General features: G+C 46.9%; 10 protein-coding genes across 10 annotated transcripts; 5 read left to right on the top strand and 5 right to left on the bottom strand.

Annotated features, from left to right (window-relative positions):
• Nucleotides 1–26: 26 nt before the first annotated feature.
• Nucleotides 27–713, top strand: EURHEDRAFT_401299 (uncharacterized protein; the record flags this gene model as incomplete). Its single annotated transcript, XM_040780070.1, has 1 exon — nt 27–713. One exon carries the CDS (start codon nt 27–29, stop codon nt 711–713), a length of 687 nt encoding a protein of 228 aa, XP_040640571.1.
• A 244-nt stretch (nt 714–957) lies between these two features.
• EURHEDRAFT_401298 (uncharacterized protein) lies at nt 958–2,385 on the bottom strand (the record flags this gene model as incomplete). The annotated part of the gene is made up of 1 exon (XM_040780069.1): nt 958–2,385. The coding sequence occupies one exon, from the start codon at nt 2,383–2,385 to the stop codon at nt 958–960; it is 1,428 nt and encodes a 475-aa protein (XP_040640570.1).
• A 690-nt stretch (nt 2,386–3,075) lies between these two features.
• EURHEDRAFT_521978 (Zn(II)2Cys6 transcription factor domain-containing protein) lies at nt 3,076–5,164 on the top strand. Its single transcript, XM_040786853.1, has 4 exons — nt 3,076–3,242; nt 3,315–3,902; nt 3,952–4,086; nt 4,139–5,164. The coding sequence occupies exons 1-4, from the start codon at nt 3,183–3,185 to the stop codon at nt 4,922–4,924; spliced, it is 1,569 nt and encodes a 522-aa protein (XP_040640569.1). The 5' UTR covers nt 3,076–3,182; the 3' UTR covers nt 4,925–5,164.
• Nucleotides 5,165–5,814: 650 nt separating this feature from the next.
• On the bottom strand, nt 5,815–6,305 carry EURHEDRAFT_410677 (uncharacterized protein). Its single transcript, XM_040781417.1, has one exon. The coding sequence runs from the start codon at nt 6,226–6,228 to the stop codon at nt 5,854–5,856; it is 375 nt and encodes a 124-aa protein (XP_040640568.1). The 5' UTR covers nt 6,229–6,305; the 3' UTR covers nt 5,815–5,853.
• A 2,827-nt stretch (nt 6,306–9,132) lies between these two features.
• EURHEDRAFT_514104 (Zn(II)2Cys6 transcription factor) lies at nt 9,133–10,972 on the bottom strand (the record flags this gene model as incomplete). The annotated part of the gene is made up of 5 exons (XM_040786240.1): nt 9,133–9,532; nt 9,580–9,833; nt 9,890–9,986; nt 10,036–10,806; nt 10,863–10,972. The coding sequence occupies 5 exons, from the start codon at nt 10,970–10,972 to the stop codon at nt 9,133–9,135; spliced, it is 1,632 nt and encodes a 543-aa protein (XP_040640567.1).
• A 237-nt stretch (nt 10,973–11,209) lies between these two features.
• EURHEDRAFT_529692 (putative nucleoside-diphosphate-sugar epimerases) lies at nt 11,210–12,120 on the top strand. Its single transcript, XM_040787120.1, has 2 exons — nt 11,210–11,512; nt 11,573–12,120. The coding sequence occupies exons 1-2, from the start codon at nt 11,253–11,255 to the stop codon at nt 12,069–12,071; spliced, it is 759 nt and encodes a 252-aa protein (XP_040640566.1). The 5' UTR covers nt 11,210–11,252; the 3' UTR covers nt 12,072–12,120.
• Nucleotides 12,121–12,405: 285 nt separating this feature from the next.
• EURHEDRAFT_452594 (uncharacterized protein) lies at nt 12,406–12,618 on the top strand (the record flags this gene model as incomplete). The annotated part of the gene is made up of 1 exon (XM_040784052.1): nt 12,406–12,618. One exon carries the CDS (start codon nt 12,406–12,408, stop codon nt 12,616–12,618), a length of 213 nt encoding a protein of 70 aa, XP_040640565.1.
• A 1,746-nt stretch (nt 12,619–14,364) lies between these two features.
• On the bottom strand, nt 14,365–17,226 carry EURHEDRAFT_514102 (uncharacterized protein; the record flags this gene model as incomplete). Its single annotated transcript, XM_040786239.1, has 7 exons — nt 14,365–14,535; nt 14,599–15,921; nt 15,991–16,130; nt 16,193–16,391; nt 16,461–16,648; nt 16,707–17,060; nt 17,136–17,226. 7 exons carry the CDS (start codon nt 17,224–17,226, stop codon nt 14,365–14,367), a joined length of 2,466 nt encoding a protein of 821 aa, XP_040640564.1.
• A 990-nt stretch (nt 17,227–18,216) lies between these two features.
• On the bottom strand, nt 18,217–20,454 carry EURHEDRAFT_452553 (beta-galactosidase; the record flags this gene model as incomplete). The annotated part of the gene is made up of 1 exon (XM_040784048.1): nt 18,217–20,454. The coding sequence occupies one exon, from the start codon at nt 20,452–20,454 to the stop codon at nt 18,217–18,219; it is 2,238 nt and encodes a 745-aa protein (XP_040640563.1).
• Nucleotides 20,455–22,256: 1,802 nt separating this feature from the next.
• Nucleotides 22,257–22,771, top strand: EURHEDRAFT_410673 (uncharacterized protein; the record flags this gene model as incomplete). Its single annotated transcript, XM_040781416.1, has 1 exon — nt 22,257–22,771. A coding segment is annotated over one exon (164 nt), but the record flags the coding sequence as incomplete, so codon positions are not given.
• Nucleotides 22,772–23,055: the final 284 nt, after the last annotated feature.

The raw sequence follows: 23,055 nt of genomic DNA, 5'->3' as shown, positions 1-23,055 counted from the left end.
ATCTACGAGGTATCTAGAGCACCATTATGAAGAGCACTCTCCTATCACTGTCCCTCTTTCTAATCGGCAGCATGGCTGCATTCGATCCCTCCTGCCAGCACGTTGATGCAATTATGACCTACACCATCAAATCCAACGACACCATCTTCTCCATCGCAGACAGCTACAATACTACCGTCTGCGACCTCTCCCGCTATAACCACATCGCCGATCCGCAAATGCTCTATGCCGGCGAGGAACTCTATATCCCCCCGCAGCGCTGCGCCCATTCTGATCCTTCGCGTTCATGCCTCCTCACCAACCAAAACACAACCAACATCTGTGTCAACGGCGGTCCGCATACCTACACTACCTTTCAGGGCGATACAATCAGAAAAATCGCCCTGGCCAAGTTTAACATCACCATCGACGCGCTGAACAGCACTGCCGGGCACATGATGTACGGTTCCTCTGCTGATATTGACGATGAGATTGAAAGTGGAATATCGATCAAGGTGCCGCAGTGTCATCCGAGTCGGTGCGATTTTGAGCCGTTTTATTATACTTGGGGCACGTACAAGGATCTTGCGATCAAGTATAAGACGACTCCCGGGCATATCTTTGCGTTGAATCCGTCTTTTAACCATAGTGAGACTGGGCCGGGTGTTGGGGGGTGGATTACATTGCCGATGAATTGTGGTCCGCTGTCTAATAATGTTACGGTGGTTTCTTGAGTCATTCATTTTGGACAAGTGGTTGTATGTATGAGTGTGTTTATTATGCGTATTTAAAATTTTAGAAGAAAGATTATAGACTATTATCGTATAAAGAAAGCATCAATCTAGAACTTTCCGTATAATTGCAAGAAGAGTACACATTTCGTCTGAGTGCAAACAATTATATGCCTACGAGGAGCTGGGCAATGTATTGTTATTCTAGATTTAAATTGTCTGCTCACCACAATCACTGTCTACATTCTCAGTGGAGGATAGGCCCCCAGTAGTCATTCTCCCCAGCATACGCAGAATCATACCGCTGACATCTCGGATCCTCATAATCCTCCAACGATCCCTGAGGCCAAATTGGAATAGCACAAAACTCATCATCCCGGCAATCGTGGCATTCTTTCCACACAGTCCAAGAAAGATAATCCATAAGCTCCTGAAGACGACCAACTGCAACTGCATAATTATGATCGTCGTACAAAATCGTTGCGAGCGTAGAGCAGATCTGCTCGTTAATGGTAAAGGTAACTTCAAGGGCTAGCGAGGTCTTAGAAGCAGCATGTGGGATGAACCGGTTTGTGCAGCGTTGGATTTCAACGTCTGGACTGGAATAACCCAAGTCGGTAAATGACTCCCACATTTGTGCTATCTCTGCCTTTAGAGACTCTATAGCCCTGAAACGAGGAGAGGAAACTAGATCTTGTAGACGGCGGCCGTATTGCTGGACAGTCATATCGGCAACAGCCTGCCAGTTGACCATTCCGTGTATATCGTAATCCATAACCAGATTTGTAAGCCGTTGTCTGATCTTCTGAATCGATGATTTGGACAGATGTGTCAGTCGAGGGCGTGTGATGTGTGTGCTGTTTGCTGGAAAGATATTGAGATCGCTATCGTAAACAGAGACAAAGTGGTCATAATTGATCCTCACACGATCTCCTCCGATCCCGTTGTATCTCGAAGTGACAACACGCAAGAGCTCACCCGGTTTGCCGTGATTTGGCTTGTGATCCTCGTGATGCTTGGGCTTGTGAAGTCGGGATTTTGTTACTCGTTCTGCGACGAGGTTCTCCTCTGGCGCACAGAGAATGATCTCGAATCCGGCAGCCATGCGGATAACACCATCGATCCGATTGTCCCATTCCTCAGCTGATATCCGACAGACTGCTTTTGCACGCTCTGTTTCCTGGCTAACGCCACCGTACGGGATGCTATCATTAAAGAGGATGCGATCCTGGGAATCCAGCGTTCCGATATTTGACTTCCCAGCCGACATCCCGTCAACATACACAAGTCTTAGTTTCTTGGTAGTCAGGTACGTATGCAGCCAACCTGCATGGTCTTCCATTGAATCCCCGTGCTTCGACATCACGATTTTCTGTTGGACTCGGCCATCGTGGGGAGGATGCCTCGGGGGATGTGGTGGTCGGGCAAAAACCAGGGCGTGCTCCGGGTCGAATGCCATCCATCCGATATCGACGAGAGTATCCGGGCGAGAGGATCCGTGATAGAGGGCTGTTCCTTTGGGGACAGACGCGAGGAAGAAGGACATGCCATTATGATTGATGGAGGAGCCCCATTGGCGCATTGAGGAATGGATCGCATTGAAGATGTGGTTGGTATTGTTGACGGCAACGGCTGCTGATAGGGCTGGAAGCCCGAGGAGACACAAGAGCTTCATGGTTAATGTGGCTCAGATGTGCTCAACTCAAGAATCCTGCGAGAACTCCTGGGAGAGAATTTCAAAGAAGATAAATACTACGCTCTACGAGAATGCTTTTGCCTGTACAATGCGGCTAATGAATACAATGCAACTGTCAATTGCTGCCTCGTCAGATAGGGCTCGTTAAGGCTTTTATCTCCGATACTAACAGTAAATAGTGGGTCTAATCGGACTTAATGATCCACGTGCAAGTGGGTCTGCGCAAGCATGTACCAAAAAGGGAAAAAAAGTAAATGCTCCATTTATAGACCGCGCTCTCTGGAAAGAAATGCATTGTTGGCGCATTATGTCGGCAGAGTTTGTTGGTATAACTCCAGATTCCAGTGAGCTATTTAATTGAAACTACATCTGTCGTACCGGTCTGCTTATTATGCGTTTTTTCAAGTTGGAATTTGGGTAGCTGCTGTTCTCGCCACTTCGGGGCGTCCTCGTTCTAGTATAAATCATTTCACCATTCATTATGCATTATGTACTGGCTTGATTAGAAGAGTTTAAAACCAAAGAATTTATTATAATAATCCATGAAATGATGTATTTAAGATACATATACTTCATTTCATCCTTGCCGAAGTCGCGGAAGTCACCTGATGGGGATCGTCCCTTTTTTTTTTTTTCCCTCCCCTCCTTTTAGATCCTACAACTCCACAACAAGAGATGAGGATTCAATGCTACCAAAAGAATTGACGTTATCATCATTCAACCGCGCGATCTTTTAATTTACTAGTCTTCGATATCGCCGCTCATTATCCCGCACCATGGTCTTTCCCGGGAATAGGAGTACGGGTTGCCATCTCTGCCGTAAGCGTAAGATCAAGGTGTGTATACCGTAATCCCACCAATAAAGTGATAATACACCTCTTTGATGATGAATAACATAATAATGATAGTGTGACGGCGCCAAACCAGAATGCCAGCACTGCATCTCTCGGGGAATGCCGTGCCCGGGGTATCCGGATCCTCTCACCTTTCGGGAATACCGAACGACACGAGCCGCAACAAGAGACCGTCGTCAAACTAAAATGACAACTGTGGGCCGAGAGAAGGAACAGTCCGAACTTGCAGAAGCCCAGTCATCATCTGCTTGCGAACCACAGCGCGCACTGTCAGAACCACTCTCGCCGACGATCTCATCGCCAAGGCCGCGGACCGGTCCTGCTCTCAGTCTGGAGTGGCAGGCGGTTTGCTATTTTACCCATCATCATGTACTCAAAGTGCATAAATCTCCCTGTCGGGGGTTTTTGGCTTTCTTTCCGGAATTGTATAAGGAAAAGGGGGATGATTCTTGTTTGAAGCACGCCGTTCTCAGTGTTGCGTCACTATCGTTATTTAATGCCTCTCGTGTCGGGCAGCTATATGTGAATTCCCGGAGGCATTATGGTTCTGCTATAAAGTCGCTCTACAATGCTCTCAAATCGAACGAGACAGCTGTAACGGATGAGGTCTTTGCTGCATCATTGTTTCTCAATGTCTTCACGGTATGCTTTTATCAAGTATTCCATCGCCATAGCTGGCTAACACATGCAGGATTTGAGTGGTGAGACGAGCGATGGGTTGAATCCCCATATCCCCGGCACTCACTCTCTACTGCAGCTACGCGACAAGTCGCAGTTACATACCAAGTATGGCCGAGAATTATTCGGCTGGGCCATTACACAAGTCGTATGTGTCTCGACCCATATTTAATATGCCCACGTTGCTAATTCGATGACAGCAAACACAAGCAATCGCCAATAACGAATTCCGCTATGCCACATTACCCGAGTGCATCCGCAAGATGTACAAGCCAGACAACGTATACCGAGCAGGCATAATCATGGACATGGTCGCTCAGCAATGCTACTCCATCAGCGAAATGCGAGCCACACTGTCGAATCCAGAAACTCCCTATCCTTCTCCCTCCTCTTCATCACCCTCCTCACTCCCTTCTACCGCTCCCACCTATACCATAACATGTGGCATAATCCACAGACTCTTAATCCAAGCCCACTGTCTCATTGACGAAATCGACACCTGGCATGAAGCCGTCCCGAACCATTGGAAAGTCCAATACCACGACGTCCTCTCTAACGACACAATCCATGTCAAACGAGACCAATGGACAACCTGTTTCCTGGCTACTATCCTCTCCACTCAGATAATATTCTACACCCATCTCATAGACTTTTGCGATCTCCTTACTGAAAAGGAAATAGCATTCGATCATTCCCATTGCTTCGAAGGCCCTGTTGATCTGTTCACAGGTCTAGAAAGTCGTATTCGGTTGTTATTACAGATGGTATGCTCGACTGTTTCTTTTTCACTAGGGAAGGTTGATCAAGACGGGAAGTTCCAAGCGTCGTCGAATGTGAAGCTGGTGAATGGGTATGTGCTGCGTTTGCCGATGCGGACTGTCGTTGGTTCTCGGTTTGCGAGCAAGGAGCAGGTTAGGCTTTGTCAGGGGGCATTGGATTATGTGGGAGAGGTTGTGATGGGGAATAGATTGATTCGGAAGGAGTAATTTTATATGAGCAATATACTGATGAAGACATGAACCATAGATGATACCTCATTTAGGATAGTCTAACAAAGAATACCAAGCAGACACTGATAAATCGACTGATTGATTTCAACTTGGATGGGGACCTGATCCGATGGGTGCAGTCCTTCTTGACTGGCAGATGGATTCAGCTACAGATTAACAACACACAGTGCCCGGCACACCCAATCAACTCAGGGGTGCCACAGGGCTCACCAGCGTCACCGATTCTCTTCATTATCTATCTCAGCGGTGTATTTGATGCAATCGAGAGGAGAGTGAATAGTATACAATGTCTTTCATTTGCAGATGACATAGGCCTGCTCGGTCCAGGATAAGTTGCAAGAAGCAGCCAAGGTGGCCATTGAGTGGGGACATGATAATGTTGTCCAGTTTGATGCAGGGAAAACAGAGGCAGCCCTACTTACTCGCAAGCGGGGCCGGGAGTTGAAAGATCAGATCAAACGAGCACGAGTTGAAGTAGGTGGCCACCATGTGCCCTTCAACCCAGAGGCAACCCGATGGCTTGGCATCTGGCTTGATTCTGGGCTGAATCTCAAGACCCCACAATCAGACCTGCATGCGCAAGGCCCAGTCTGCAGAAAACCGGGTACAATGCCTATGCCAGAGTCATGGACTCGCTCCAGGACTGGCTCGCCAAGTTCAAGTTGCGGCGGTGCAGTCAGTAGCTCTATATAGAGCAGAGCTCTGGTGGCAGGGTCAGAAGGATCGACTAGCAGGCATACAGCTGATGATCAATCGACAGGCCCGTGCTATTACCGGCATGTTGAAATCCACTCCTGTAGGACTACTAGTTCGCGAAGCAGGCCTGGCACTAGCAGAGGCTTTGTTGGGGGCCCGACAATTGAGATATGCTACCCAGCTACTCAGTTTACCAGAAAACCACCCGGCTAAGAAGATCCTCCCGGTGAGCTTCCGAGAAGGGGATCAACACACTCAGCCTGGGGAGCAGACCCCGGGGAACTGACAATGGGCTGAGAGAAACAACCGAGGCCCATGGTCCCTGGGACAACACCGTGCTCGACAATTAGCCAATATTCTACCAGTGAATCCATCCGAGAGCTTTGAAAGCGCAATTCAGACGACCAGTAGTCAGTTCCCCGGCCGAATAGAAGTGCTACCAGATCCAGAGGCCTCAACAGAAGCACAATATCTTCCTCCTGGACCAGCAATCTGGTCAGACGGATCAATATTGGAGAATGGCAGGTGTGGAGCAAAACTTGCATGGCAAGAATCAGGAGCCTGGAAGACCCGGGAGTTTCCATTGGGCAAGAGACACGAGGTCTTTGATGCAGAGCTTCTTGGAGTTGTTCGAGCACTCCAATTAGCAGAGAAAGTGGGAGATCAAAGACCAGCCACCATCCTGCTGGACTCCCAAGCTGTCATTGCGAGGCTGCGACACACCCAGCCAGGGCCAGGCCAAGCATTAGTGATCCAAGCACATGCTATAGCCAAGAGACTACATGTCTGAGGTTGCCAACCAACTATCCAATGGGTTTCGGGACACGCAGGAGTAGAAGGAAATGAGAGAGCTGACCAGGCGCCAAAGCGGGCAGCTAATAAGCCTCCAGGAAAAAGCCCAAGATGTAATGGCTCAGCCCAGCGCCTTCATCAGCAAACATCATCAACACGGCAAACAATACCACGGAAGCAATCATGACAAACAAGCTGCTTAGCGAGACCACACACAACCATATGGGACTTCTTCACGTAAATAGACTTGCCTCTTATTTTCTTTTCTTCTCCAGATTCGATATTCTCGTCGATGGCTACTAGTTGGTTTAGATAGGAATATCAATTCGTTAATATCTTCTAGCTATTGAGCCCCTGACACAAGAGAGATCTCTCTGGCCTTTGCTTGTAGAGCCCGAACAGAAGCCATTACAACACAAAGACAAAGATGGCTCACCAAGGAGCTTGGACAATGATCCCAACAAGGTCAACGAATATACAGGCCACAGAAGAACTGGCGGCTCGACCCGGCAGTTGCAATGGTTCCCAAGCACCTAGCAAGCCGCTATTCTCAACTGAAGTCATGATACGCAGCTATAGGAGCATACCTACATTGGATCCAAGTCCAGGAGGATGCAACCTGTGAAGGATGTGGTATACCAAGGGAGATAACACACCATCTTCTCTTTGAATGTCGGAAATGGCGACACCAACGAAACAGGCTCTACAAAGACCTAGAGACAGACAGAGTATGAGACCCACTACTGCAGAAGAATATCCACAAGGATGACTCTTAGGAGAGCCCAAAGCTACGAGGGCATTGTCACAATTCCTAGCCAGCACCAATGTAGCTCTACCCCGGGCGCACCCACAGCGGATGACAGAAAGGGCCCGAAGAGAAGATGAATGGGGACTGGAAGCATTGGAGGAAGCAGTTAGAACAGGAGAGGGGTAGCAGGGAGGGTAGCCTAAGCCGAGAGTCAGCCTAGGCCACATCCATCTTGCTCCGAAACACAAGGAGAGCACCGTGCTCGAAAGCCCTGCGCATACAGGCGGCTTGGGGCGAGGGAAAGGGTTATAAAGATTAGAGGGGAGAATGCTGCCCCAGGAACCTATGGGGACAAGAGACTGTAGAATAGCTGCTGGGCTCGAGTCCACGAATATGGTCTGTCATAGCTCTAGGGCTCGGTATGGGCAATAAACTAGATTAAATAATAATAATACCAAGCAGACAAGGACACCGATACATATCTCGGCAAGCACAACCATAATATTGGTTATCTCTAAAGCTAATGAAAAGAAAAAAGGTCAGTCATAAAGAAGCGTCGTAAATAAAGATATCTCCTTGGTGCTACCAAAAGTTAAGCTGCGAAGCCAAATATAAGCAAGCGAGAACGTCGTGACAAGCTTTTTGCTGAGTCAAATCCCAGCCTTCTTCAACCCTTGCCAATTTTTTTTTTTATAAGATAGATTATTTTGGGATTAAGTGTGCGATAACGCCCGATCCCTATCCACTATGTGGGCTCGTAAAGTCCTCATTCCTTCCAAGGTACATTGCACCTGGCTATTTGCACTCTGCCCTCCGCCCAATGCCTGTGGTCTTTGTCGCATCTGATAATTCGTCGAGATGATCTTCGGTTAATTGAATTTGCCAAGTTATATGAATACCAAAGTCTGAAGCATTATAGCTCCGGTATTGTCACAGGCTCGGACTAATAGATACTAACAAAGTGATATTCCTATCTAAACTAATGTAGCTATCAACGAGGATATCGAATCTGGAAAGAAGAAGAAGAAGAAGAAGAAGAAGAAGAAAGAAATATATTTAGATAATTAAGGGTTTTTGCAAGCGTTATGCGCCAGGGCTCATGCCCGCGTTTGCCTCCATTGCTTATACGGCTTTGTTTGGTGTGTTGATGTTGTTTGTCTGTATCGGCCGTTAACACAGCACTGAGCCATCACGAAGAGCTCAGCTGAAGGAAAGATACTAACTAGTAGTGGTTATCAAATTATAGTCCAACAATCCCTTGTGGGCCATTTTATTTGCACCCATACAGGCCCAGCTCCACTATACCTTGTCCGAGCCGGGCCAAGCTGAGAAGTCGTTCATTATGTGCCTCAATCAAAATTTCCAGGCAATTTTTATGTTCCAATGCAAATGGTCAAAATTTAAGCAAAACTTCCCTGCTAGCATTGGTGAAGATTCTAGAAATTTCCTCCGGACTATATCTCAACGAAATTCATGATCTACACTAGAAGTTCGATTTAGTTTTGCAGATCTTGCAGAATAGAATTCAATAATACCGAGATATACCCTTAGTATTCACCGATTTGCGTCTTCTCACGAGCTCAGCGAAGTCTCCTGGCGTTATGGCGTTAGAATACGGAGCAGCAGTCATCCTCAAATATGCCTAGCTTCCAGAGCCTGTATATGAAGGCTTTTCACGAACTATACTCGTATTGCAATTGCGCCTGTTCATTCAAGTTGCAAACAGTCTTCCAGTGCGGCGACGTATGCCTTTGGTGGTTGGACAATCATCATCAGATTAGCAGCCCAACAAAATCTTTGTAACCCACACCAGCTCCCGATCTGAAGATACGAACTGCTATCGGTCGATTTTAGATCGACCATAGATTGCCGATCATACTCCCATTTCTGAGAAGCAGAGCTAACATGTAATTTTATTGGGGATCGTAAAACCACATACCATTACTATTCAACGGCACTCATCTTGGGCCATATCGCCAATCCGGAGCAATTCCAAGTAGACACCAGCTGTCTTCCACCGGCCACTTATGGATCTCAGTATATCTTCACAGACGAGCTTCCCTGCAGCATATTGTGCGTTATCCGTCTCAAGCGACATCCAGGATAGATTTGCCGCACAGTTATAAATGCATTGAAGCATTAGCGGCGAGATCCTTTGCATTACGGGCTGTGTAAGCCTTTGCCTGAGACCTTGGGCGAATGATACAACTCGCCCACAGATCTCTCTGAACATCTGGAAACATCGTTGCATACACTCGCGGATACGAGGTGCCGCATTATGTTCGGAATACTGATTCTCTTCGTTGAACAGGTCGCATGAGTGGTGATCAGATAATTTCAAGAGAGCGCTGCCAGCTGTTAATAATGTGCAATGTAGTTAAGTAGTTTCACATACTTGAAGCATATAGTGGTCGCAATACTCGACTCCATCGATGCCGTCGAATCGTCTTGGGAAAGAAGTTCCACAAGAGAGAATATTGACTGGCAGAGCATTTCGTAATTATCCAGGACGAAATCGAGCTCCAACGCCGTATCGTTGCAGTGTCTGATTACGCGACCTAGTAGGTTTGATGCCTGCGCCAGTCGTGCGAAGGGGCTAACTGAGCTAGTGAGTGACGAGAGACAAACACGTTCAGGGGGCACAATTTCCTGATGTATAAGTGTTAGTTCAGACAAATCTCATAGAGCATAAAAAAAAAGCTCACACCGCTGTCCCAAGCGCTGTCGTCTGCCGGGAGAATTGTGTCTTTGCTAGGGTCTTCAGTACATAACGGTCGATGACCAGCTCCAACAGTGATATGTCTAGAACACGTTATTTTTATGTTATCTTTGTTTGGATTGACTAACCAACCTGTCAAGGATCATTATCATCCACCAAACGCGTTGTCTCTCTTCCCACTCCACCCAGCTTCGAGGTCCACCAAGGAACTGGGGTGCTGACTTATTATGTAGACCAAGAGAAACACCTTGTCTTGCGCAGTGGCTAATCGTTGAGAAAGCCGCAGGGAAGATTCCATGGCCAAGTTCATAGACCGAAAGCAGAATACCAGCCTGAGCCATGCGTAGGGTAAGCAACCCTTTCAATTCCAGCTCACTGTGGAATTGCTTTGCCGTAATATAAAGCTCCGATGGTTCCGTCTGTTGCTCATGTGGGATTTCCTGAACTAATTTCATACAGAGCAATAGCAAAGAAATATCTGCCTTCAAGGGCCCTCCCGCTCGTTGGATGAGCCGATTCAATCTGATCTTACTGACAATAGGCATCCAGGTATGAACAGACTCGAAGTAACGAACCTTCATGGCGTCTATTTCGAGCTGGTTTCCCAGGACCGTAGATATCCCTTCGGGTACAAAAACGCTACATTTAGCATTATCGGGAAACTTGCAGGAGGACCACAGATCAGAATCAAGATAATATGCCTGGATGGATAGATCCGGCTCGGGTGAAGCTTCTGTGCAAGGAGTGCGACTGAGTTCTTGAGTTCCCGGGGGAGTGTAAAGTGCCTGTCTTGATACAGGCAGAACGCATTGCTCTAATCCTTCAATTCTGCGCCGGAGTTCATTGATCTCGTCTGTATGACCGGAAGCCGCATAATCAGAGTAATCACAGAATCGACCAGTCCTAGCCAACGATTAGTCTCAGATTGACGGGAAAGTGGTGTTTTGGGATGAAAAGACTTTATACATGAGCCGCAACTTGGGAGATTCTTATCACAGCGGCGCTTATTCTTCTTGCACGAAGCACAAACATGAGTAGCCTCGCCGACGTTGGTATTGCCACTTTCCATTGTGACCGGGTAAAGCTTTTGGCGCGTGGCCGCTGCTTACAGCTGCTTTGGCTAGGCGGTTACAGAAATATCTAGTCAGCGGTCTAGCTTGCGAAGCGAAAATCATAGGTGTAGAAGACAGAAGATTAAAGGAGCGGTTGCGGCCGGACACGAGTGCGGCCGCAAGTGGGTCCTTATCTTGCTCGCGCTGTGGTCATGCGGCCGCACCGATGTACATATAAATATTCCAAAAATCGCCCATTGCTCAGAACTCTTTGGTGTGCCGGAAACCAACAACAAAATGCATGTTATCCTAACTGGTGCAACGGGTCTCGTTGGCTCCACGACTCTGCTTGCATTGATGGGCATGAAAGACATCGCCAAAATCTCTATCTTGAGCCGTCGGCCAGTACCTATGGTTGATGCGATGAAGGACGAGCGCGTTGAGGTTATACTTCATGAGGATTTCGAGAAATACGACTCAGCACTGCTTGAGCGACTCCGTGGTGCAAATGGCTGTGTGTGGGCACTCGGGATTAGCCAAAATGCCGTGGCTAAGGAGTGAGTGTCTTGTGCACTGTGCGAGATATTTCTCACATTGTTGGCTAATTGAAACTTTAGAGAGTACATTCGTATCACAAAGTCATTGACACTTGAAGCAGCTCAGGCTTTCGGGAAGATCAAACCGGATTCCGGAGATTTCAACTTCGTCTTTGTGTCGGGCGAAGGTGCGACAAGGGAGCCGGGTTTCTTTACACCTCTCTTTGGTCGTGTCAAAGGCGAAACAGAGATTGCCCTTATGGAACTTGAGAAAAAGATCCCCCATTTCCGACCAATCATAATTCGTCCCGCTATGGTCGATTCTAAAGACCATCATCAACTGCGACAGTGGATTCCGCCAGCAACCGGCCTGAAAGGATTGGCAGAATGTATGTTTGGTCCGATCATACGAAGCTCAGTCAAGTCAATGCATAGCCCAACAAAACCTTTGGGACGGATCTTGGCAGAACTGGCGACAGGATCGTTGGATGGGGAGATGACAGGAGAAGGTATTGAAGTGTCTGGCCGTGCTGCGACAGTCACCAATATAGGCTTTCGGAAATTGATGCACTTGCAATAGTTTCTTAGTAGACCTGTTATTTATTGCTATATAAAACTATAAATCATGGATTTCAAAGATTTAAAGTTGATATCGATTGTGATTCTCATGAATGGGTGCCTGGTTTTAAACCCTAATATCCCTTGGTGCTTACTTGATAGCTACTAAATGCAAAGACGGCACATCCTATTGTCCGGTTTCCTAAAACTGGGATAGAGTCAACCGACTGTACTATGAATTTAACTAATAAAGAGAATAGTCGTTAATGGGAAAGCGGTCGCCAAGAGTTGTAAGGGCTGCACTCCAACGGCTCCAATCAGGATCGGAAGCAATTGATAATGCCTATCTAGAGCAAATGCAGCGATTTTTGGGTCTAGTGCCTGACCAGAGAGAGTTGACATTGCAAGCACTTTCATGGATCACATGTTCCCAGAGACCGCTTAGTGCAGTAGAGCCTCAGCATGCATTTACTGTGGAGATAGGAGAGACTTCGTTCGACCCAGACAACATGCCTGACATTGAAGATATGGTCTCTGTGTGTGCTAGTCTAGTGATGATAGATGAATAGACCCATGTGATTCGATTAGTCCACCATACAACACAAGAATATTTCGAAGGGCATGTGGCAATGGCCATATTAAGGTTGTCAAGCTTCTCCTGGAAAATGATGCCGGCCCGATGCCCAAGGACATTCATGGTTCGACGCCGCTGTTCTATGCTGTCAAGAATGAGGGTACTGAAGTTGTTCGCTTGCTGCTTAGCACAGTAGTTTATGCAAATACCACGGATATTAATGGCTTTACTCCGCTCCCAGTGGCCACTGATGACTTCTAAACGGAGATTATTATGCTCATGGAGACTCATCACTTCAAGCATCCTGAGAAACTGTTCTATGCCGCACACCAGGGGAAAAGTAAATATGCCAAGTTCCTGCTTCAAATTGGCGTTGATGCAAATATAACGACAGCAGAGAAAGGCGAATTAGCATTATCAATATCAGCTCGGAACGGACATTCTGGGATGGTGAAACACTTACTGGACCATGGTGCTGATGTTAATTACGAGAATCCTCACTACGAAAAGACAGCACTTTCTATGGCCATTTGCGCAGGACAGGAAGATATTGTAAGACTACTTTTGGAACGCGGTGCTAATCCTCAAGTCAAGAACATATATTGGGGAATGCCTCTGCCACTTGCAGCCTCGGGAAGGAATTGAGGAGGTGGCCTGTCTGTTATTGAATGCAAGAGCCGATCCAAATACTAAAGACATTTATGGTCAAACTCCCTTAACGTTCGAAGCTGCTATTGGCCATAAAACTATTTCAAGCTTACTACTACAGGCTGGTAGTGACATAAATATCACAGATATCAGTGGCAGGACGCCTCATGCGAATGCTGCGGCGGGTGGAAGTCTAACACTTGTTCGAATTCTACTTGATATGATGGGCCGACCCTACCCCGAAGGACAAGTATGGACGCGACACGGAATATGAAGAGACCAGGAGAGGACATCGCCATGTTGCACAAGCTCCGCTAGGCGAGGAGATCTCCGGCATCGATTGTCTCTTGCTGAGTGAAGCGAAAGGTTTACAAAGACCAAATGGCCGGATACTTTGCGATATATGTTTGATGTGGTTACCGTATTATGAACATTATTTCCACTGCGGGATCTGTTGCGGTGGTAATTTCGACATTTGCCAATACTGTGAAGAGAGTGGAGTCACTTGCTTCGTGGAGGAGAATCAACTTACAAGGGAATCATGGATTTAATGGAAATTATATGGCATTGTGCCTTTATTATTTTATGTTATTGTTAGTTATATTATTTCAAGCCAAAGGCCAGTGCGTACGACCATAGGTGTGGAAAACAGGGCTTCCCGTCCACTCAGCCGTACTTGAGCCACATCTTAAGCTTAGTCAACCTTAAAAATTTGCCCTTTTCTCATTGTTGCTATAAGGGTGATGGCCGGGTGAGCTTTAGTTGGTGTAGGTTACTGAGGTGAATGACCCTAAATTCTCCGTATTTGGATTTTCATTAGAGTCTAACTGACATGACATCATATATTAAATACTTCAGAATGCTCGTACAGCATCCAGGAGATATTGTATCAGAATAAATCAGGAAATAGCAGTTTAAAGAGAAAAAGCATGACACAAGAGGATTTAGAAGAGAGTGCAGATGTGATATCACAAGATCACAGGACAAAAAAAGCACCAAAAAAAAAAAAAAAAAAAAAAAAAAAAAAAAAAAAAAAAAATATCATTAATCAATGGAATGTGACCAGTCCTTCTACCTTGAATTTTAAGCCTAGTTAAGCATTCTGGGGAATGAACGCATTCAAGGGACCATCAACAATGGTGGATCCATTAGCGACCTTCTTCGACGAGCCGTTGGAGGCCACAGTGCCGTCTGCTTTGTTGAATGCCTGATTAATATCGCCCGAGAACCCATGAGATGGGTATCTGTCAGCAGTCCTCTTGGTCTGACCATTGACACCATTCGCTCTGGCTCCGGCGTCCCTGGCGGCACCACCAGCACCACCAACGCCGTGGTCCTTACGGGTGATGGCTGCTGACTTGGGGATGTCAGTAGATTCAGACGCATTACCAATGCTAAATATGGGCGACTCCCAACGCTCACCCTTCTCAGCAAGCTCTACATACTCTGTGGCCTTGGTGGAAATACCACCAGGAAGCTTGATTTCGGGGAACTGGGAGTCGCGGAGATTGGCGGTTGCTTCGACCTTGCTGTCACGCTTAGCAGTCTCTTCCTGGGACTTTTTCTTTCTCTCTGACATCTTCGACCGAAAAATTTCCAGGTGACGGGAGTAGATGCTCGTCTCATCCTCAGGGTTATTCTTCTGGGCGGATTCCTGTGCTCTCTTAGCCTCTGTGTGTACTTCATTGAAGAAGCTATCACCATTGATAAAGGCCTCGCGAATCTTCTGCTCAAGAACTTTCTGCAGAACTGGACGAATCACACGGAATAAGAGAGGCTTGAAGGTTTTGAAGAGGAGCTTGTGCTTGGACTTCTGCAACTTGATGTCCATGTTTGAGATGCTTATGGAGACTTTGTCTAGCTTGACAAAATGCTCATTGTCTTCCTTTTGGGCAATAGATGCGTCAATCTTGAAACCTAAGCCTTTGCCACCAAGGGAAATATCCATAAGACCCTTATCTGAGATGGATGGGAAGCCTGCCTTCTTCTTTATGTAGTAGCTGACATCAGTGAGGTCTGCTTGGATTCCAGAAGCAGAGATCATCATCTTGTTGTCCTGCTTGCTGCTGAGCTTCTGGCGTCCCCAGCGAAAGTAATTGTCGCTGCCAAATTCAAGGATATTGGGCATCAAATTGTCGCTTTCAATGACCAGGTTTTCCACCACCACATCAACAGTGGGATCCCCGAACTCAATGCGAGGGATTGGCATGTAGTGAATATGCGCAAGGATAGATGGCAAAATCACATATCCAATATCTTTAAGGAGGTGCTTCTTGAAGTTGACCTTGCCCTCTGTGTTGTGCCCAAGATCAGTGAGGAGCTTCTCCATAGACTGACCAAATGCCTTGTTTTGGGCATCCTTATTGTACTGCTCAGAGAAGAATTTGATTTCATCCAGGATGTGATCAGTGTGGGCCTTGTACCGGTCTTGCAACAGGTACTGACCATGATCATATAGGTGGTTCCATTCACGATTGCACTGGCTACCCATGACAAAACCTTGCTCTTGCAAGCTCTTCCTGATAAAAGTGTCGACATTCTTGAACCACCCCTTGAGTTCACGATCCTTGTCTGCATCCTTGTAGATAGTCTCGAGAGAATCAAAGAAGCCATCCAATGACGTGCTGTTGGCGAAGCGCTCCAATAATGTCTTTAAAAACTGGGCATAAGCATCCAATTCCAATGACGAAGAAGAAGAAAAATGTAGAGCAACACTTACTCTGAGATTGGTCTCAACGGTTTTCACGCCTTGGTTGCCTCCAACTTCCCTGACCGAACCAGTCCCTTGCTGAGAAATATCGTTGGTCTGTCGAGCATACTTCTCCGCAAGAGAAAGTAGGGTCTCGATGGCTTTCTGGTCTACAATGTAGATGTTAATTAGCAACAAGGTTCAAGGTGGACAAAAAAAGATTGAGACTCACAGTCAGTGTGGCCTTGAATTTCCATCACCATCTTCTTCAAACGCCGGATGGCCTGGTCGCGTCGCTCTGGAGGCATCTTTTCCGATAAATATTCTTTGGTCTTGCCAGAGGCCTGGCGTTTGCGGTCCTTGGTTGACTCTTTTGACACCTCTGCAGTATGATTACCAGTAGCGGAATCAGAAAATTCGCTCGCACGATCCTTTTACACGATGTCAATATGTCATGCCCATAGTAAGAATGACGCTTGGGATACGGGAGAGCAGCTTACCCCTTTGTTATTCTTGAATCGAGACTTGAGCTGCTCTGTTGGCAAGCCTGCTGGCTTTTCGTGCCACTCATTCTCCTCAGCAGGTTGATCGATCTGAGAAAGCTGTTCTTCGGATGGGCGAATTTTAGTGGGAGCGTGCTGAGAGGCATCGTTAGCCATGTCGCGTACGATGACCAGCGCATCGCTCACTATTCTCTTAGTCAGCTTCGAAATGTTCGAACTAAGGCAAGGTTCAAATCTACATACGAATCTTCCTGAACTCCCCGTTGGTGATCAAAAGGGTGCCCAGTGTCCTCAGACCATCCATGGCCTGGTTACCATCCTGCCTAGCGCCGTCCTTATCGACGGTGGCACCAGGCTTCTTTGCCTCCACCGAGCCGAGATGCTGAGCCTCCCAGATGAGGTCCTGAAGCAGTTGGCCTTCGTTCTTACTCATGATCAACTTTCTAGCTTGGTCAATGACATTCCGAAGGTCCTTGACCAGTGTCTGACCTTCCTCGGACAACTCCCTGGACGGAGAAGAGAGAGCATTGGATTGAAGGGCACTGTTCAACGCGATATCGCATTGCTTGTTTGACGGCATCTTGCCGCGCTTTATGCCTGTACGTTTTGACCCATAGCAATTAGCCACTCCAACAACCCTACCAGTTGGGGCGGGGGGTTATTGCGACTTACCATGATAGATCCCGTACAGTTGGAGCTTTTGGTTAATACTCTGCTCCTTCTCCTTGGGATCATTGGGACGATTGACCGGTTTCGACGGCATAATGGGGTTGTTTGAACTATTCAAAGATACTAGAGGGGTCGACAAGTAAGATAAAATATTATGTACAGGAGGTAGGATTTGACGCGACGATGACGCAACGGCCACACAGGAAAGATAACTTAGATAGGGATTAAAAGTCGATTGGGGGAATTAGTCGGTAATAATAGTAATAAGTAGTACTGTAGCACTGTAGTGTCGCTTGGACTTGAGATTGGGGTAAAAGGAAAGAAACAAGGGAAGGATTATGGGAATGGATTGACTACTTACCATGACTGAGTGATGGAGGGTTCACGTCATGATGAGCAGGCAGGAATATATAAACATTTTTATTTATATCAAGTGCCATACTCACAGGAAAAGTTGCCAGTTCCTGGACAATTGTGGCTTGGTTGTACAGATTTATGATCTCATGCTGCACCTACTCTTAACTAGACCATATCATAAGAGTACACTATCTACACATGAAGTGGGGCACCAGCTCAGGATCAGTAGTTGGAGGTCAATTGTTGTGTGCTGTACAAGGCCACTGTATGAGAATAGGAACTGGTCTATGCTATCCATAGAGGGGGTGTACACGTATATTGACTATCGTACTATAGTGAGTGCTTGCTAAACTAAGAGCGCTTCATCGCCGTACGATTGATGAAGATCGGATGAATATCGGGCCGATATAGTAAGCTCTGGAGAGGTTTTATCGTACGGCGATGAAGCTCTTAGTTAGTTCTTGCAATCACTCTACAGAAGACTCAATACCACGTACATTTTCTACTGCGCGGTACTGTCGCTATAGTTCTCGGCTGTCATATAGGCCTCGTACGGTTATCCGGAGAATCGGCACCGCTGCCCCAAAGCTTCCCCGTTTGAATCTAGGATATAAATTGGCATTATGAGAGTCTAGAACAGATATCCTTCCAGCTCTAGCTACGACTACACCATTGAAGTCCACTGCTAAAGAAAAGCCTAGGAGGCACATCGATGTCTACAATATAGTCAAGTCTCTGCATCCTTCAACCTCCAAACTGCTATATCAGCCGATGCAATCTCAGAACCATTCCCACCAATTAGCAGCTCAGCACCCTCGAGGGCAGGAATGTTCGCAGGCTCTAAACCATAATTAAACCCCCAGAGCAAGGTCCCCCTTTTCGCAAACCGCAGCGTAGGTCCAAGGTCATTGCTACTATTGGCCTGCCGTCCCGCAAAATCAGTAATTACCGTGTCCTTAGCGACATGACCTAGGTATGACACAAGCAGTTCGACCGGAGGATTAAAGCCAAGATAGTGCAGCCCATCTAGTGAGCAGGCGGCAGGCTGACCGAAACGATGTGACGAAGTATATGTCATTGAAATAACGCTCGTACGGTTCTTTCGCTCGCAGACCACCCACTCTTCCCAGCCTGAAATATTGAACGTCTTTCCCGCATATGTGACACCGCTATCCGCGTAACTTGGCGGTGTCTCTACCCGGGTGACTCTCTTCGGTAGACGGTCGCGGAGCGGGCCTTTCGAGGGGCTGAGACCAGGGCTATAGCTGAAAGTAGACGTTTTAGAACCCGTGTGCGGCCCAAAAACAACGGGACCACTGTAGTCAGCTAGTGCCTGGTTGAATGCTTTAGGAATAATGGGTAAACTCGGTACGACGACGAACTTGTAGCCGTGAATAGGTTGGTCGGGGCTAATCACATCAACAGAAAGACCGAGGCGGCGGAGAGCGGAATAGAAATTATAGACGATGTCCATATATTTCACAGTTGGGTTCGTATAGCTAGATTCTTTCGGGCTCCAGTCCCCGCTGTACGGCTCGATAGCCCAAACCTGGGAAGAAACGTAGTCAAATATGAGAGCTACATCCGCTTGGTGCTCTTCTTCTTGATCAGTGTTGAGTGCTTCCCCTAGGGTCGGTAGATCTTCATCTATCACGGTCTGAAGCTCGAGGAAGCCTTCGTCTGTGGTATCGTCTGGGGTGAATAGGCCGGACAGCGTCTGCTCTTGTGCATATGGGATTTGACGCCAGCGGAAATATGATACCACATCACCCAGGTCTGCGAATGTCTCGTGCGTCCATAGTCTCACCATGCCTGTCAACGGAGACACCCGGTAAGGGCTCCAGTTCAGAACGCCGGTTTGCATTTCCATGACGCCGAACGGTCCTGATGTTTTGTTGTAGGCGGCACCCGCAACGCCGCGATAGATAGCATGGTTCAGCGCCTGCCAATCCGGTAGACCAGTGTGCAGATATTTTGCTTGTTCTTCTGCAGAGAGCCACGAAAACGAGCTCAGATCAAGGGGGTACTCATCAAATGTTGCGAGGTCAAGTCCCACCTCACGCGAGAACTTGAAGTGGTCGAATTCGGCGAAGGCCATCATAAAGTTGGTTGTGATAAATTGCGTAGGCGCATATTTCCTCAAGATTTCCGACTGCTGCCGTGCAAATTCAATCATCATGTCTGAGCTGAATAGGTACCAATCAAGAACATGGTCAGGCTGTGGCGTGTAGACTTGCAGAAACGGGGGTTGGACTGCGTCAAAGCTGGTATACTGGTCCGACCAAAACACACGGCCCTGGGCAGCGTTAAGATTATTGATAGTGCCGTACTTATTCTGTAGCCATGCCCGGAATCGCCTGATGGAATTATGATCGTAGCTCTGCGCGGTATCATGACATCCAAATTCATTATCCAGTTGCCAGCCCGCTACGGTGTGGTGGTTTCCGTACCGCTTTGCTAGTTTTCGCGTTATTTTTTGACTCAGTATACGGTAGTCAGTCGAAGATGTGCTATAGCCACGGCGAGACCCAAAGAGCAATGTGGTATTGGTGTAATCCACAAAGCTGACGTCGTACTTCTCGGTGAGCCAGTTGGGAGGACTTGCTGTGGGCGTCCCAAGAATTGCTTTAAGGCCATACCGAGCGAGCAGCTCCAGAGTTCTGTCGAGAAGAGTGAAATTGTATTGTCCCTCGGTTGGTTCTAAGATGGCCCAGTCGAACTCGTTTAATCGCACATACGATATGTTGGCATCTCGCATCTGAGAAATGTCGGATTCCCACACTTGCTCCGGCCATTGCGAAGGGTAGTAGTCGACAGCCAGGTGAATTCCGCGTGACCAGCGATTGAGGGAGGGTGCGAGCGATAGCTCATGTTCTGATAACCCGGGTGTGCGACGGTACGGTGTAGCACTGACAGCACAAACAGCAACAAGGGCGGTAGAGGCTACTAATGGGCGAAGAATCATAGTCGCAAAAAGAGAAAAGGTAGTCAAACGATTTGTTTGGTTGCTGAAGCCTGTAGGGTCAGCAATCCCATAATGCTTAACCAACCCATCTTATATGAAACTAGAATCTCAACTTGGATACACTCCTACGACCTATTTTTTAGCCGAGATGAGGGGAATTTTAACCGAATTGAGGGGGGTATTAAGACAGTCTAAGGGGATCTGGCTTATTAGTGACGTAGAAGAATAAAATGGCGCAGAGACCCAGTGCTCAATGGGGGTAGATCTGCAGGTCTCTAGATTTGGGATTTTATATGCTGTATCGTCTGTTTATGTTTCCATCTAATATCTATGCGTTCATCTTCTAGTCTTACTCATGTGTACATAGCATGAAGTGGGGTGTTTATTTGGTACACCCAATAATAGCCCTCCATTGGCTGTTAACCGTCACAATTATCAACTATTCCATTTAATCAAGGTGCTATAACTAATTCCTTGGCGTCCCGATCCGGTTGAATGTCCACAGACTATAGAACACATATTTATATACCTTAACATGTATGAGCTGTTATGATTTCAATCATCCTATGAAGACAACGGACGTGGAAGTTATATCAACGTACACCAAAATTGGACACAAATGTTATATCATCTCTATCCTCTGATAATAGCTGGGTCTCCAGATGCTGTACATACATACCAAGGCAGTACACTGGTGATACCACCAGTACAACTGGGCCACTCATCTTAACATACATCATAAATCCAGCAATTCTGTATAGGTAGGGAGCTCCGGCAGGTTAAGCTTCGACTCATATAATATAATTATGGTAAAATTTAGACTATGTTAGGGCACAAATCCGCATAGCGAGCTTATACATTTCCTTATCAGCGTTTAGGTGCAAGATGCGCTTTTCAACTGCAGGGTCAAAACATGATGGGAAAAGTTTACCCCCAAGTATGATTGGACACATGCCGCAAGATGACTCGTTAATTTTTGATTGCGAGAATAGCCTCGTTTTGATGATTTTGCCAAGTACAAGGTTGTCCTACTGGGCGATGGCAGCCACGGCACATCGGGATTCTACTCTGCGCGCGCAGAAATCACAACACGCCTTATCCCCCAGCACGGCTACACAATGGTCAAGCTGGTCATGGCGGCAGCCTACACGAATTTCACGACATCCATTATCGACGACGAAGGGATTGAGCAGGAAAAACTGCTGGAGGTACAAATGATTGCAGACAACAATCATATTGATAAGACCTTTTATCCCTATATTCAAAAGCACAGGCAAAGATGTTTACCCCAGGCAATATAAGAAATACCTTTGCGGGGGTTGGCCTTATGTGACAGTCTCGAACAATATAAATTCATTGGTAGACTCTCTGTCGAGATACTAACATGGAGAAGGAAAGAAAGAAGCTGGCCTGCCAGCGCTGCGTTATCTAGTGTGCGAAGGGGGTTCCTGCCCTATATTCAAGCAGGCCAAAGTATACAAACATCTGGCGTTGTTGGTGAATGCCCGTACTCCGTGACACGTGCCTCAGCAGTGGATCAAGACCGGGTTCTTGCAAAAATTACATTTCAACTCGGACGCCAACATCACCAGCTCTAGTTGAAGGCTCAGTCTCCTCTGCTTTTCAAACTCCGCAAAATACTCGTCAGCTTGGCCATGGGGTTTGCAACTTGCAGAAGAGTCCCAGTAAAGAAGGCGAACGCCCTCCAACAGCCCAATGGCTCATATTAATCATCTCGAAAGGGCTGTGCAAATGGCAATTAATAAGATTATATGAACCTTCTTCAAGATAAAACTAAGACTCTCCGAGCTGGAAATGCGAGAAAACCTAAGAAATCAAGGAAACATGGTACTCTAGGGAATAACCCTCTTCTATCTGTACATGAGGGCCAAAATCGGGCTTAGCGGCTTGATATACAGGCTAATGAGCAACCTGATGAGTGTCTCGGGCTCAATAGCTAGAAGATATTAACGAATTGATATTCCTATCTAAACCAACTAGTAGCCATCGACGAGAATATCGAATCTGGAGAAGAAAAGAAAATAAGAGGCAAGTCTATTTACGTGAAGAAGTCCCATATGGTTGTGTGTGGTCTCGCTAAGCAGCTTGTTTGTCTTGGTTGCTTCCATGGTATTGTTTGCCGTGTTGATGATGTTTGCTGATGAAGGCGCTGGGCTGAGCCGTTACAATGAGCCTACACCTGTGCCTCAAAAGAGAATTCCACAACGCTGCGGTGGCTGTGGAACTATTGGCCACACTATAAGGAACAGTCTCAGTAAATAGCTAAATATTTAAGCTACTGGATAATCAATTCAATAATCAATGTGGTTGAGACAGCTCAGTAATCATGGTGGGGAGCGGGAAAATTCGCAACTCAGTGGTTGATTACGTTATATGCCTAACCAACATCGGGGCGGGTAGATCGGAACTGCCTGTTACCTAGCTGCGCTATAATCTATTATACAAAAGCAGGTAGCCTCCCGCGTGGGAGGCTGCTTAGGGCTTCATGGCTATTAAAGCTGCCTTTTCAGTGGCATTAGTAAGAGTAATTACTATTTAACGTCGGAAATTGATGAAAGTCGAGATGGATTAATAGTTGGT

Source organism: Aspergillus ruber (genome assembly GCF_000600275.1).
Source record: "Aspergillus ruber CBS 135680 unplaced genomic scaffold scaffold00007, whole genome shotgun sequence".
NCBI lineage: Eukaryota > Fungi > Ascomycota > Eurotiomycetes > Eurotiales > Aspergillaceae > Aspergillus > Aspergillus ruber.
The sequence above is the reverse complement of the archived record's forward strand: the minus strand, read 5'-3'. Positions and strand labels throughout refer to the sequence as shown.